The 16,063-nt window shown below is 42.8% G+C and overlaps 4 protein-coding genes across 4 annotated transcripts; all 4 read right to left on the reverse strand.

The window, feature by feature from the left end:
- Nucleotides 1-492: 492 nt before the first annotated feature.
- Nucleotides 493-2,033, reverse strand: EAE98_003713 (uncharacterized protein; the record flags this gene model as incomplete). The annotated part of the gene is made up of 2 exons (XM_038951333.1): nt 493-852; nt 909-2,033. The coding sequence occupies 2 exons, from the start codon at nt 2,031-2,033 to the stop codon at nt 493-495; spliced, it is 1,485 nt and encodes a 494-aa protein (XP_038812797.1).
- Nucleotides 2,034-2,844: 811 nt separating this feature from the next.
- On the reverse strand, nt 2,845-4,841 carry EAE98_003714 (uncharacterized protein; the record flags this gene model as incomplete). Its single annotated transcript, XM_038951334.1, has 6 exons — nt 2,845-3,067; nt 3,125-3,453; nt 3,503-3,964; nt 4,059-4,359; nt 4,411-4,510; nt 4,568-4,841. The coding sequence occupies 6 exons, from the start codon at nt 4,839-4,841 to the stop codon at nt 2,845-2,847; spliced, it is 1,689 nt and encodes a 562-aa protein (XP_038812798.1).
- A 2,081-nt stretch (nt 4,842-6,922) lies between these two features.
- EAE98_003715 (uncharacterized protein) lies at nt 6,923-7,414 on the reverse strand (the record flags this gene model as incomplete). Its single annotated transcript, XM_038951335.1, has 2 exons — nt 6,923-7,024; nt 7,208-7,414. The coding sequence occupies 2 exons, from the start codon at nt 7,412-7,414 to the stop codon at nt 6,923-6,925; spliced, it is 309 nt and encodes a 102-aa protein (XP_038812799.1).
- Nucleotides 7,415-9,722: 2,308 nt separating this feature from the next.
- Nucleotides 9,723-13,560, reverse strand: EAE98_003716 (uncharacterized protein; the record flags this gene model as incomplete). Its single annotated transcript, XM_038951336.1, has 2 exons — nt 9,723-13,080; nt 13,355-13,560. The coding sequence occupies 2 exons, from the start codon at nt 13,558-13,560 to the stop codon at nt 9,723-9,725; spliced, it is 3,564 nt and encodes a 1,187-aa protein (XP_038812800.1).
- Between the last annotated feature and the right edge of the window lie 2,503 nt (nt 13,561-16,063).

Below are 16,063 nucleotides of genomic sequence, written 5' to 3' on the forward strand. Positions count from 1 at the left end.
GAAACTGAAACTCCCTTCACATGTATTCTGTATCTCTAAAGAATTTTTTGCATTTTGTTTTCAAACATGATTCATTGTTAATTAAAATCTCATTTCATCCTCTCTTCCGCTTCCCTCACTCTAAAGCTGTGCTGGGTTACCAGTCTGTCTGCCCTTTGAACTTTAACATTCTAGGTATCCTTTCCTTCCTTGCCATATTAAAGCATTTTACATGTCTTCCAATATCCCCCTCAATATGTCATAAATATGTCATAAATATCGGTAGTACGTGACAACTGTATTGTTGATTGATATCGCTGAGCATTGGGCTTTTTAAACTTTGCTCGGAGCTCAGATTTTTGAACTTCGAAGCGATTTAGTAAGTAGGCAACAAGAGCTCGTTGGTTTGGCAGTTCATTAGAGATTAAATTATTCCAAAATTCCCTCTGCGCCTTACTTAATTGCTTTTTGTCACCATCGAGAACGAAGGGGCGTTTAACCATTTCCACAATATCAGCCTGTACGCGAAGCCTCGCCCTTTTGATGCCCACTACTCAAGCCCCCCTTCTCATCGATACCGGGCGCATTCTCGTTCGTAACGCCACTATACGCAGGTCTCGAAGTGCCATTCGCTTGGGTAATGTCTTCCGCCAAAGCATCTTCATAAGAAGGTGGAGCATCATCTAGAGCTGGTGCCCCTGGCGCTCCAACTTGAGGTGGAAATGCCGGATCAAAAGGTGGCGGTGCTGTGTTGACTGGAGGTCTTACTGGAATAGGGGGATGAGCTGTCATGGCGTCTAAAAGTGCCGCTGGTGGTTCAATGCCGGAGAAAATTTCAATTTTGAATCTAAGAGGGATTGATATTGTTTGCGACTGAGTTTGTTAGTTTTTATTCACGTACTCCTGAAGTAATTCATGATAAGACATACCTGAATCTCTCCTGGGTAGCCATAACCTAATCCAATCCTCACCTCAAGTTCGTATCGACGAGCAAGATTGCAAGTGACAAAGGAAGGGGCAACGGTATTTGGCAAAGGAATTGCATCCCATAATTTGCTATCTATGGCTGTCTCACTACCGATCGGATCGTCCGGTGATCCAATAGGAATGGATAGTCCAGTCAAACTCATCACAACCCAAGTACTTGTTTCAACTCTAATAACATTTGAAGCCTTTACTTCAGTGGTACCAAGAAGATTTACTTGCAAAGACATGAGAAACACATGCTCAGGGCTTGTGTTAGTTCTTCTAAGGAGAATCCTCATTGGTAAAGGCTTATTGCAAGTCAAGATGGGAGGACTAGGTAGTCTAGCATCGACTTCTCCTTGCGGGGACGTATTTGATAGCTGCTTTGGTTTCTTCGTGAATAGACCCTTTTTCGCATAGGTTGGTCCCCCATTTTGGAACATATACGGTCGTTTTGCAAACGCTTCATTTGTGGTCTTAGGAGGCCTTGGAGCTTCGATCGGCAGAAACTTAAATCCAATTGTTGATCTTCTATTTTCCTTAAACATTGAGGGTCTTTGTACAGTGACTTTGACATAATATCTTATCTCGGCTTCCCCCGGAAATCCTGTAAGTGAAGGAGGTAATGTCCTTTTAACATGTGTGTACTGCATCTGTTGCATGCCCTGAATTCCAAGACCTCCAAACCCACTACCAGGACCCATTTGTTGCGATGCCGGATCATGGCAGCCATTGTTAATGGGCAACTTGATGCGGAATGGGTACTCATGTTGCCCTGCTCTTAGTGTATATGAACTGATGATTGCTTTGTTGGGAAACACTTCTGCGACCTTGTATAGAATCTTGTGGTTCTCCTGACATATTTCCTGTCTATCCCGCCTCGAATAAAGTGCAGGAGGATTGTTGGGACCTTGTGTGTATAACATTTCTGGTGGTCTCGATAGACGGGTTTTGCTCTCCCCCTCGACCTTCACGACTATTCTGCTAACCGCTTCATCGCTTGTAAGGTTCAGAATGACTCTGCCGCTGATGAAATCGAGATTCGTGTAAAAGCTATGAGGATTGTCGAGTTGTATTCGAACAGACATTTTTTTGATCACTAAATTATATGTTGCGAAATAACGGTTTGACGATTAGTATCTGACTATAGGGAATGAATAACCTTTGAAAGCTTTCCAACGGCTTCGTACTGTTCGCACTGTTGGATGATTTGTGGCTAGGCAAGTTTCAAGTGCTCAGCCTCGTTGCCCTTGATTGGGACTGCGCGTCCGAATTGCTTTGCTGTTTGTAGAGGTCTCGTACGAGATCCGAGAACTCCGAATACGCTCGTTAATGGCCAATCAATTTATGTATGGAGCATGTATGGAAGATCATCCATCCATTCTTTGAAGGAAGCTATTTGATAGTTCGCACAGCCCTGTGCGTTATGCGAGATGATGCTGTTTTAGGAATGACGCTCAGCTCACCGGGGGTTTCTTGTAGCTTGTCCGTCAGCCCACATTCCCCATCCCTGTTGTTTACTTTAATCAGACTTCATCCCGTACGAGTAGAAGTTATTGGATTGTTATGATCGATATAATATTAATGAATGCAGTGGCAGGGCAGAATTTCAAAGACTTCAATATCACCTACCAAGCCGCGTAATATTCTACTCCAATCTCCAGTGAGATTGGAGATAGAAAAGAATTAAGGGCCATCGAAGCTGGTAATGGAAAGACTGATAGAGATCAGAATGTTCAATATCAGGTTTCTGCAGTCACATGGTCAAGACCTAGGCTCTCTATCACCGTGTGGTACATTCAACTCGTGGCACATCTAAGTTATTTCGTACGTATTCGTTCTACATAATGAGTACACTTGAGATACAGGGGCTGTCCCTAAGGTTACTGTGCAACCCTCTTACAACGACTGTCTATTCTGCGTTTCTATTCTCAGACAACACATGGCCAGAAATGCTACAATAATCAAACTTCCACTGACGTATATAGGGATGCTTGGATTGGATGCTCCAACATTCGCTGCGATGAGAGGAGCAATTATTCCACCAAGTCTATTCAATGAGTGGGCAATACCACAACCAGTTCCTCTACTGGATCCGGGAAAGGTTTCTGGAGTATATGCACTACATGTTGTTAGTACAACATAACAACTTTCACGTTGACAAATCTGATTGACTCACTAAAGAATTCCAAACATGATATTCTGGAAAAATGATGCTGCGCAACCAAAGCCAAGCTGAAAGCTGCTGTCGTTACGAAGGGTGAAAAGGAAGAAGCATACTCCGGCAATCATCGTTGCAAAGGCCATTGGTCTCTTACGGCCGGCCACATTGACAATATAGCAAGCCAAAAGAGACCCGGGGACAGCGGCTGTACTTATTATCAAGTAATTTCGATAAGTGCCGGATTCGCTTTCAGTTTTATTGCCGCCTTTCAAATATTGTGGTAAGAAGGAATTGAACAATGGATATCCTATTCCAATACAAAGCCAAATGATCCACAATAGACCCTAAATAAAATTAAAATCGGAGAATCGAAATACTCGGTACACAACTTACAGTGTTTATACCCAATTCAGCATCTCCAAACAGTGGAGAGATCTGCCTTTTTGTCTCTGGTCCGAAAGATGCAATTGCTTGACGTACCCGTACCTTGATGCTTGAATTCACTACATTAGTTACCTCTGCTGTCCCTCCTATCTCATTAAGAATTTCTTCGGTGAGCCACGTTTTAGTGCCGTTCTTATGCGCCAGAGCACGAACAGATCTCACAGCTTCCGCTTGCCTGTTCGAAGCAAGGAGGAATTTCGGCGACTCTATACTATCAAAAAACCAGCGAGAGATGGCCATTGCCAAAGTTATAGCACCCATGGTGTATAAGAAAAGTCTTAGACCACGTCTTGCTTCGAAATTTGATCCAAGGAAGAGCCATGCAAAAAGTGAAGCCACAACCTGCCCAATTGGCCACCATACAGACAGAAGTGTCAAGTAGATACGGTCTTTGTGTGGTAGAAATTCAAGCTACTAAAGCATCAGCAAGCAGCACTATGGAATATTAAACAAACGCAATGTCTCGAGTTTGAGGCGGGACTCCACGTTGAGGATGTCGACGTACAAACATAGTTCCATCTACCGGTAGACTACCTCCTACTCCAAGTCCAAGTACCCCGAGAAAAGCTGCCTCGGCGATAAAATTTGGTGCAATTCCTGTCAAGAAGGCAAATATTCCAGCAATGACTAATGTTGAGTTGAAACCGAGTCTTCTCCCTATTTTGTCCGATCCAAAACCCCAGCCAAAGGCGCCAAGCGACAATCCAACGTTTAAGAAGAGAGTGGCGTACCGAACATGTTGGTCAGATACACCATAAACAACAGAGGAGGTAGGCAGGATTAACGCTACTCCCTGGAGCCAGAGACTAATTTTTATCAGGTTCTATCATTTTCAGGAAATGGGAGGAGCAATATACTTATCCGCCGCCCATCCCATACCACATAGTACAAACAAATACCATTGATATTTTCCCATACCAATATCACTGATTGCAAGCTCTAAAATTCTAGATTTTACTATTGGAGAGTCAGTATGCATGTTCTCTCCGATAACTTATAAGATTAACGACACACATTCTAAGTCCGAAGCTGATGACCCAGTTCCTCCAATCTCATCCCTCAGCTCTTCTACTGTACGTGCGACTATCGGTGTCGAGCTATCTGCACTTTCCTGACTGTTCGCACCAGATGGCAAGCTTCCATCACTCTCTTGTCTGCCCAGGCTATCCTCAACCGATCGACTCTTCCTCTTGGGGGCATCAGGGAGCTGCTGTATGTGATCTATAGGCTTAGTAGCGTCCAGATATTCGGGCTTTGGTTCCCCAATTCGCAGACCGAGAATCTTCATTTTCACTCCGAAGTTGTTGTGTAAAAGTTGCTTGGGAAGTGGTGCTTTTTGGTTGATTGATCGATTGACGATGGTTGCTTTTTGGGTGAGTGCGTCTGATTGAAAGACTGAGTAGTTTTGAAGGTGCTTAGGACTTGTTGGATTTGTGATATTGCGAGTTGCTTTTGGTTGATTGATTGTGATTTTGCTATTTGATGTTTAACACTTTCACCTTGAAAATAGTATTCGTATCTTGGAAGATAGAAATGGGTTTCGATTGATTGATTGATTGATGCTACTATCCGAAGTCGAAGTTGATACTGTCGATTATATTTGGTGGATGGTTTATTGGGTTCCCATAATCTAGGCAACTGTGCATGTTTTCTGTTCTTATGTTTTCCGTATGCATAAAGGTTTAATAACACAGGTGTTATGGGCTTTGTATATATAAAAATTGTGTTAAAGGGGGCTATTGTGGGATTGGAGATTTGCTTTATATACATGAAGGGAATTTGATCTTCGAATCGTGGCATTATCATAGTGTTATGTAGAGGAAGGTGCTAGCCTATAGGAATATAATGTATGATAAGTTTGACGCCAGAGCCCTAAGGGGTATGGCTGGTCCCATGGTAACCAGATCCATTTTCAATAAAATCCATTTTTCTCATGTCCACGCTAATTTAGTGACTATTCTGCAAGTCATTGAGGTACTGGACACTTCTTGGCGTCGACTACCACTTCACGCGAGTTTCATTAGCGTGAGGAATATTACATGTGCTATGCAAAATTCAGTATTTCTTAGATGTACGATCTTGAGGGGAAAATTAAGGCCTCTTACAGACTTTAAATATATGATATTTGGGGGAGATGGGTGTAATCTTCACAACAAGTCTAGATCTTTCGCGGCTTGCGATGTGTATTCAAGCGAAGCAAAGTCACATCCTCTTCATTCTGTATTAAGTTTCTATTCTTCTCGTCCGGCGACTGCTTTAAATTGGCTTGACTTAAAATTATTTTGACGGACTGTACTACGGGAGAAAACAGTCAATCAGAGTTTGTTCTATCCGAGAGAGATGCTTTTAGCAATTTTAGGTGCCTCTATGAATGATGTCAGTATTAACGTTTCCAGGCATCTCAAAGTCAAATCCTTGGATTACAGGTACTTTTCTATCCCAAAAATGATGATGGCCAACTGAGTTATATTGAAAGTTTGTTCGAAAAAGCTTATTCGTATTAGCGAACAAGCTAAGTACACTAAACCTCCTCATGATCGACGTCTATTTGGAGAGAACGGCTATCATCGCATCTCCCACTTTTTTCTGCTTCGGTCTTGAGGATTTTTTTTTTCCTTTTTGGTTACTATGGTTGATAATTTAATAATTTCAATCATGCAAACTGTCTCCGGACTTTGTGGTGTCACACTACCGTATAATATTTCTGGGGGTCAGTCTGCTTACTCAGTGTTGTATCGTGTTATGTTTTGTTTCTAGCTTTTAATTCAAACTGTTCAAATTGTAATTCAACGCGATACATCAATGTCATCAGATGGTTTATTCGTTCTCTTAGAGTTTCCTACCATTTACATACCACAAGTAAGAATACGATGCGTTAACACACGGTATCTGACCCTTCTCTTTCTGTCAAGAATCCAGAGCCTTAAAATCGCAACTTTCATTGTCTTCCTTACTAAACTCTCACTTATCCTTTAACTCATGATTAGCAGCTGTCATGCATTCAAATACTTCATCTAAAACTCCTCAAGTCCATGAGAAATATACATACATCTTGTGTGCGTGAATATATCATAGTAGATTATTCTATAACGAACTATGTCACATCAACAATGACCGAAATTTGGTCATTGTTCACACTTCCAACTTTGCTTTCGGTGGTTAATCCTTAGATTAACCATTGCTGAGGCATTTTCAACAATGTCCGTCACGTCCCCCTCACTGATATGCTACAAATTATTGACACATTTTTCGCTGATATGTCTCGCTGGTGTATATTTCGTTACCACACTCCTATCCAACCTACACTCCTCTTTACATCACACTCCTCATCATAACCCTACCCACCTCATCACCCACCCACCCCTCACCTCACCATCCCTCCTCCTCCTCCTCCTCCTCCCTCCCAAAATAATAAAACCCCTCATCCGTCATCTCCAACCCCACAAAATCGCATAACCTATCAGCTGTGCTCTATACCGCATAGATATTAGCCCCAAATATTCCAACACGATGTTTCAACATATCCATGATTCAAACCCAAGTTATCTTGATGATTCTACTCATCCTTTGAGATACCATGGAACAGGAAAGGAGAAAGGAAGAAAGTGATGAGAAATAAGAAGAAGAAAAAGAAAAAGAACAAAAAAAACTAACCAATACAAACTCCGCAATCCCAGAAAGTACCGTCACGGAAAGATTCTCAAAACTATAATCTAGCATGAAAAAAGTCCAGGTGGAGGCGATGACGAGGACGCTGAAGAGGGTGAGTATTATGGTGAGGAGGTAGAGAATGCTGATGAGGAGGGTTTGGAGAAGTTTTTGGGGGCGGAGATTGAGGGGTAGGGAGGGGAGGGGAGGCATGGTTGTGAGAGGGGGGAATGAGATGCTGGTTGTTGGTTGGTTTGGAGGGATGGATGGATGGTTTAGAGAGATGGATGCTGGACTGCAGAAGCGAGCTTGCGAGGAGAGATTTGTGATGAAGTGTTGAAGTGTGATGAAGTGTAGAATCTGGATGTCGACGTCGAGGTCGATTTCGTTGATTTTTTTTATAATACTGAGCAAGCAATAGCAATAGCAATGCGTTAAAAGTTCCAATCATCTCCCAGTATCTCCTTTCCTTTCCCTTCATTCAGTCATTTTCTCTTCAGCTCTTGCCTAACCCATCATTTGAGAATCGAGAGATTTTCCTTCCTTCCTTCCTTCCTTCCTTCCTCATCAAACACAAACGCACTTTCTTCATCCTTTCTCTCCTTCTCTTTTCTGGGTAAAATTGAACAGGATAGAATACCATAAGATATCACAACTTCGATGGCAAATAATACAAATATGAAGAAAGCACTAATTTACCATCTACCTACGACTTACTCTACGACCTACTCTACGACATACATAACATCTCTCTACACGTCCTTCTTTTCCTCTTCTCCCCTCCCTTTACCCTCACTCCAGCACTCCCAAAAGCAAAGCCAAAAGCAAAGCCAAAAGCCAAAAGCCAAAAGCAAAATCAAAACCAAAACCAGCGCCTTCTCAATTCCCGTTCCCAATCTTCAGAATCTAGTCAGATACATGCACATACACCTACCTGCTAGGTATACAACCCCCCTTCCCTACTCTCACACCATCTCTCTCAATCACCATCTCTCCCCTTGTCCAACAATCCAAGCAAATCGTATATAAATACACACATCCACATCACATCCACATCACATCCACATCACATCCACATCACATCCACATCACATCCACATCACATCACATACACATCACACACACAAACCACAAATAGATCCATCCTAAATCATCCACCCTCCACTCCATTGTACAATAATATCTCTAATATAAAAAAACGATTCTATTTACCTACCCACTCCACTACCCAGTACCTAGCAATTATTTCTCCACTCCAAACAGCAAACTTCCTCTCTCCCTCTCTCCCTCTCTCCCTCTCTCCCTCTCTCCCTCTCTCCCTCTCTCCCTCTCTCCCTCTCTCCCTCTCTCCCTCTCTCCCTCTCTCCCTCTCTCCCTCTCTCCCTCTCTCCCTCTCTCCCTCTCTCCCTCTCTCCCTCTCTCCCTCTCTCCCTCTCTCCCTCTCTCCCTCTCTCCCTCTCTCCATTACATATCCATATATGTGTCCATATATGGGTCCATAAATAAATTCCCAACCCAGTCACTCAAGAATCCAGTCACCCAAGAATCCAATCATCACCCAAGAATCCCATCATCACCCAAGAATCCCATCCAAACCAAAACTCGCGAGCCATAAAACGAAAGAATACTCATCAGTAACCTACCTACCTACCTACCTACCTACCTACCTACCTACCTACCTACCTACCTACCTACCTACCTACCTACCTTACAACTATCCATCCATACAAGTTCAAAACACTGACTGACCAACCACATCACACACCCATTACACCACACATCAAAACCCCTAACCTCAATCTCGCTAATTTCGAGAAGAAGAAGAAGAAGAAGAAGAAGAAGAAGAAGAAGAAGAAGAAGAAGAAGAAGAAGAAGAAAACACTAAAAGAAAAGCTTCAAAATTTGCACATCACTTTCCACCATTTCCACTCTAATGTTATCAATTTCACAAATTCAATTCTCATTTATTGTAATTACTTCACATAAATGCATACCAAGTCTTGCAGCCAAATATCTCAGCTCATTATTACAATGTACACATCCCATCCACTTCAGACCTAGTAGTCTAATACCAAGTGCAATCAATTAGACCAATCCCTGATCATCCATTCAAATTTCATGACAATCATGAATCTAGGGGGTATTTTTCCACCATGAAAATTAAAAAAAGCCATGCCATACCATATGCCATCCTTCCATGCCATGTTCTCGCATGCTAAGAAAACCACACCTTACGCAGCCGCGTTCAACAGAACATTCATACGCCAAAGCCATGTTGTGAGATTTCCGAAATAAGTTGAGAACGCCCTAACATGAAGATGTAGCAAAAATTAGTGTACGCCAAACGATTGGTTGTGTTTGTCCTCCATCCATTTTCCCTAAAATCAACGCCGCTGATAAGCACCTATGCAAAGAAGCTAATCCATCCAACCCAAAAAAAAGCTGGTCAATTTTGCAAAACTCCACGCCGCATAGTGCTCGTGTATTCATGTGTCGTAACGAAAATCCAGTAAAGAAAGGTTTAATCATCGTCCAATTCAATTATCTCTATCACGGTATGCCTAACGTCATTTGTTGATTTCTTTCTTAGTCTTTCTTCATCTATCGAATCGTCGTCATCGTCATCAGTGGTTGACTTTCGTTTATGTGAAGGTTGCGACTCCGTTTTTGGACGCCACGTACCATTCGCCGCGACTAGGATGGTTTTCACGTCAAGCTTATCTTGTTCCTGTAGTTTGTCTCTCACAGAAGCTAGGAATTCATCATACCGAAGGCTGTATGGACGTGCATCCTCAGAGCACAGCGGACACTTCCAAACGTCAACCATACAAGGTTGATCTGGTCGTTTCGGCTTGCTTGGGCGTGTCGACAGGAAAGTTGCGAGATCAAAACATTCCCGATGCAAACAATTCTTACCGCGAACAGGGATTTCAAAGATTCTCGAGGTAAAAGGATCAGTAAGACCAATGGAAAGATCAGTGACTACTATCGAAAGTTCATCGTCGTCCTCTGTCGGGCCTGCAAGCTTCTTTTTAATCTCTTCCACGACCGTTGCTGCAGGAATGCTTTGTTCTTTGCACTTGTCCATAATTTCATTGTGCTGTAAAATCTCAATCTCTTCCACAGCCAGAAAATATTCCTTTTCTTTAGTTGTTGTAGGTAACTTGGGCATCGATATGGTAATCTCGTTGGTCCCAGAATTTACATAAGGCGTGATATCGATCGGAAGATCTCTCCCATGGTGCCATTTGCGTCTAGCCTCCAACTCATGGCTATTGATATCCACAAAGATCATTTCGGGCCACACCGTATCCGAAACAACCCATCTCGAAATTGGGATTTCATTTGCATCTGCGACTGCTGACACACATCTCAATCGAAATTGAAGAGATTGCGATTTGACTTCTCGGACCATTAAACACTCTTTGGCAACCAATTTATCACTAGAAATACGCGTCAATGCATCGGCAGAAATCTGGAACTCTAATCTGTTGAGTGAGGATTCGAAGGGGATCTTCGTTGGAGCCATGGGAAAATCCTTCACAAATTGATAAAATCTGCGAGAGACGCCATCACAGCCAAGGTTAGGAGTAGCGATAGTAACAAGGCGAGGACTGCGAAGGTTCGCTTGATGAAGAGCTTTCATATCTGGATCTGGAATTCCCTGGGGATGTATAAAACCAAGGGGGGGGATGAAAGACCTTTTCATGCGATCGGGCATGTTGCTATATTGTATGCACTCTTGCTCTTCAATGGACATCGGCCTTGGGTACGGAGGTCCTTGGTTCCCTTGAGGATTGTTTCGCATATAAATAGAACCACTCATCAACGGAGACACACGCTCGCCGGAAACGCTATTATTTCTGGTACTATTTCTGCTAGCATTTCTTGATAAAACTTGCTGCTGCTGTTGCTGACCATTGATTGAATGGTTGTCTCTTCTCGGATGAGCTTGACGCTGCAGTGCTAAAGGTTGATGTTGGGCTTGCTGCTGTTGAGACATCTGATGCTGTAACCAATGTTGTTGCTGCTGTTGATGTTGTAGATGCTGCTGATGCATTTGAATTTGTTGAAATTGTTGAGAACTCGTTTGTTGGGTATTGTTTGGGCCATACTGTGCTGGGACATTGGCCTGTTGCATATATGGTTGTGGATAATGCTGTTGTTGTCTCATGTCGAATCTTGGGTCAAAATTATATTGGCCTTGAGGAAGTCCCTGATTTTGTGCTATGATTGGTGATTGAGGACCATTACTCTGCAAGACCGATGGCGGGAATTGAGAGCCATTACTACGCAAGATAGGTGACGAATATTGGAATCCTTGTTGGACTGGCGACCCCATAGATAAAGCTTGTATGGGAATTGCACCAGGTGTGTCTACACCTGTACGTGGTGTAATACTTTGATGACTACCGGTCGCACTTGCCATCATTAAAGGCGATGAAGGTCTAGTGAACGAGGTTCGTATTTGACTTAAAGTTTGACCAGTTTGACGATTCGGAACATGATTTTGCTGCGGAGTATTCTGATTGGAATTGAAACTCGATCCCATTAGATGAGGGTATGGTCCATTCGGAATCCTTGAGGTTTGGCCGATGCTCGAGGGAGTCGCTGGTGCTGCAGTTGAAGGTTGCGGAGCAATATTCGTCATCATCTTCTGGCGCGCTTTCAAAGATATCATCATATACTTTTGTATTACGGTTTTAGTTCTCTCTCGAATCTCCTTTTCCGAGGGTGGTCGAGAAGTGTTATATCGAGCAGCAAGTTCTCTGTGTCCGATTCTATCTTGTTCAAACACTTTTTCCATTTCATTACCATATCCATCATCCACGATATTAAGATTGCGCCTCGTCGCAGTGAATACAATATTCTGTAAAGTCGGTGACAAGAGCCCTAATTCATTAATTAATTCATCAACTAGCGGCGGGTGGCCTCTGCTCGCACATATCCTCGTTAGTTCCGACCAATTAGAAACCAACTTTGACAGAAATGTGCCGACTTCTTGAACGATTCGCCGATATGGCTCGGAATTTTTCATCAAATCAGTAAAGGGACTTGGAAAATTAGCAAACCATCGAAGGTGATTCGGTGCCATGCCTTCATTGTCTCGTATCAGCTGACCAAGTATCCGAAACGCATGAGTTAAAGTCACTGAGTCTGGAAGCTCAGTTATGCCTGTAATATCTTTACGGCTTGTATCCCACACACAAAACAGCTGATGTGTTGCAACATAATGGGCATCATCAGACTTGCAGGCAGTTTCCATCAAACTGAACCTTGGCTTTTCAAGCGCAGAATTCAAGCTGGCCATACCCCCATATCGTTCGATATACTTCTTCACCATTTCAGCACGGGGCTTCAAAGAAGGCATGGTAGGGCGAAATGATGGCCGCGCTTGAGGACGCTGCGCATGAGAAAGCATTGTTTGATCCACTTGAGCCTGGACGGCTGGTAGTATTTCTGAATTTCTTTTGGTAACAGATGGTGCCCGACTGCTTATATTTGGGTCTGAAGAGGACTTGGGCAGTGAATCCCGGGATGGGTTTCCAGTTGAAGTGATGTCCGCTGAGGTCTGCAGTTGAGAGGTTTCTTCAGACAGAGGAGGCCTTGCAGATGTTGTCACTGTGCAAGGTTCGTCGGGTTCGCCTCTCGCTACGTCAGGGAGAACTCGAGGCTGGGCAATATCGGGATTTGAAGGTGTGATACATGCTTCTTGCAGAGCTTGACTTGTTGCGATTGTGGCATTCACTCTCGAAGAACCATGCGTGCCGGGGAAGGAGGCGGTGTGTGTGTTTTGAAGAGGGACACAATTTTGCGCCAGTCCGGGACTCGATGATTCGTTGCTTGTTACTGGCGAAAGTAAAGTAGTGGTCGAAGTTCTGATGATTACAGTAATCAGCCTCAAATCATTGAATGGAGCTTTGTTTGTGATGTGTGCCTGATACAAGCAGGCATTCAAGGGTCGCAAACAGCATCTGGAAATAGAACCAGGATACCTGGCCCATGGCAATGATGTGAACTTCAAAGTCTGAAGCCCACGGGATACCCGTCCATATCTATCTATGAATAAGTAGCCCTTTGCGCCAGCCACTCGATACAATGTTCTTGTGCTCGAGTGTGTGGTTTTCAGTCAGTGAATTGGATGTAGCGTACCTTTGAGGATTATTCGCATTGCTCTGATCTGACGGTTTAGTGATGCTAGGACGTCGTGGAGTCGGTCGAACTGGTGCCCCTCCTGCGATCATCCAAGATTTTTGTCGAGACCCGCCCAAAAAGGCGTTTAATGTGGCATTACGAGAGGAGACAACATCTCGTTCGGTCATGGCAGAATTGCCCTCTTTATCGGGCGGTCGGCGCATGTCTCAAGTTTGACGTGGTCGAGAATTCATTGAATCCGTTTTGGTAACAATTCAAGGTGGATTTGAAAAGCATCAGAGACCTTTCGTGTATGAAGGCGTATCGAATGTCTTTCTCCTCAATCCCTCGCCTTTACCTTCACCCACGTCCACGCCCTCTGTTCCAGATCTTGAGAAGTTCGTTTTGTGGAAAAAGAAAAAGAAACCAAGCCCTGACTTATAGCATGCTACCGTATGTGAGATGAGATGTTCTGAACCAGGATTGCCGTGAGGGACATGTGATATTTTCTTTCTTCCTTTCTTTTGGTATATGAAGGAATTAAATTATAACAGGAAATATGACAACAGAATTCAAAGTAAATTGAAGAGGTTGCTTATCAAAAGTTGTTGTTGTGTGAGGGAGACAAGTCGAGGTCGATGAATGAATGTTTTGATGAGGTTCAGTATCAGTATTGGTATTGGTATCGAGAAGGCAGTAGGTAGCGATAACAAACAACCTCAAAGGTGAATGGTAGAAATCGACAATAACCAATGAGAATGAGATGAATCTATTCTCACATTTCGAGGTCAGGAATACATTAGATAGGACATCGTGTTTTCATTCAGATTTATGGACATGGAATATCATCCATCAAGTTTATTGAAGAATAGTTTCTTGTGTTGCATTATTTCGGTGGGTAGGTATTTAGGAGTAATTACTGGATAGATGATATGGACAGAAGGACAGGAGAACAGGAGGATAGAAGGATAGAAGGACAAAGGGACAGAAAGACACAAGGACGAAAGACCTACCTAGGTACATGGTCGTCATTTCCATAGTGAGATAATTCCTCTTGAAAGGTGTAAAGATTCAAGCAACAATTAGTTTATTACATGAGGGGTTGAGGGGAATGAGGGGCTACAAACAGACATTACAGACATTACAGACATTACAGACATTACAGACATTACAGACATTACAGACATTACAGACATTACAGACATTACAGACATTACAGTTTATAGTAAGAGAAAGTATTTATCTAGTATGAACAATATATAAGCCACTCACCTCTTTCTAGCCTGCTTCTATTGCTTATTAGTTAGAGTTACTTCATATGTAGAATATACCTACTAGGTACTCGTATCTACCCAGTAGTCATGCTGTACACTCTTGTATGCATAATTGAGATGATATTATGTAGCATCCAAATTGCGAAAAATGCAAAGGCCATCAGAGGTTCTTTGGTCATGTGGCTAGGTATAATCCTTTCTGGATATATTGGTGGCACAGTGGCACGACTACAGATATCGTATATAGGATATGGGATATAGTATTCCCTCGTGACTACGACCTACGCATTGGAGGCGTGAAGCATGCATTGAGAACTTCGAAGACGCATGGATTCTGGGTTGAATGAATCTCTACCAAAGTATCGTACACACTTAATAATAACTATACGATAATAGCAGACAAGAAGTATTTGACATCCACGTGGTATCCATCGTGACTTAAGAAAGTCGAATATTGGTGGCAACGCAATGACTTTCGTTCAGACTACCGGGAAGTGGGATCACAATTCCCCTCCAAGGATTACGAAGAACTCATATTTATAGATCTCCGGTTGGTTGTTGTAACTTATTACTTGTAAGCGGCAAGATTGTGGGTAAGGGTCATGATCGATTGTACTCCGTACAGACTCCAGAGGACCGCTCGCCTTGGCTTCAGCTTCGACAAATCAAGATACAAGTCAAGATACAAATCAAGATCCGTACTAAGGACGTACTAGGGAGGTAGATGGAGAGAACCATAGAAGACTACAGACTCCAGTCCAGAGTCCATGGCAGGCAATTCCAAAAAGCAAAACGAGCCGTCGACGCATGGGTGATGATGAGAGTGATGGAAATTCAACACACATCCGCCAATTGGATCCTGTCATTGGAGATGTATGATATGTAAGAGATGGAACCAAGGTGAGGCTAAGCCAGCTCTTTCTCCAACCATGCACTCGTTATTGCTCCGTAGCGGTACTCCGTGTATCCTACCTTGTAGTATGTGTATGTATGTACCTAGTATGGATATGTACACTTCCAGGTTATCACCCACTTTCCCAAAGCAGTGAGTAGTGAGTAGTGAGTAGTGAGCACTTCACTTGCCTATCTATGAAGTACGATTCTACCTATCTACGATTCTACCCAGGACTAGTAAAAGTACTCACCTAGTAAATACACCTAGTAAGTACACTTACTAAGTACTTACCTAGTACCTACCTATTCATCATCCATTGCTCGACAGCTGAAAGTAAAAGTCGAGCCCAATTACCCTTACTTTTGCTTCCTTCTTTTAGACTTCCCTTAACCTCACAGACCAATATTTCAACAAATCTAATAATCCCCCAAACTCACTTAAATCATAAATCATACTCCACTTGCTAAACTAAAAAAAAACCATATACAAATGGGAGATTATATATAGGCCCTTTATATACATATTATATATATTATATAGCCAACTACTAGCTGCATA

This window comes from Botrytis deweyae, assembly GCF_014898535.1.
Source record: "Botrytis deweyae strain B1 chromosome Unknown BDEW_006, whole genome shotgun sequence".
NCBI lineage: Eukaryota > Fungi > Ascomycota > Leotiomycetes > Helotiales > Sclerotiniaceae > Botrytis > Botrytis deweyae.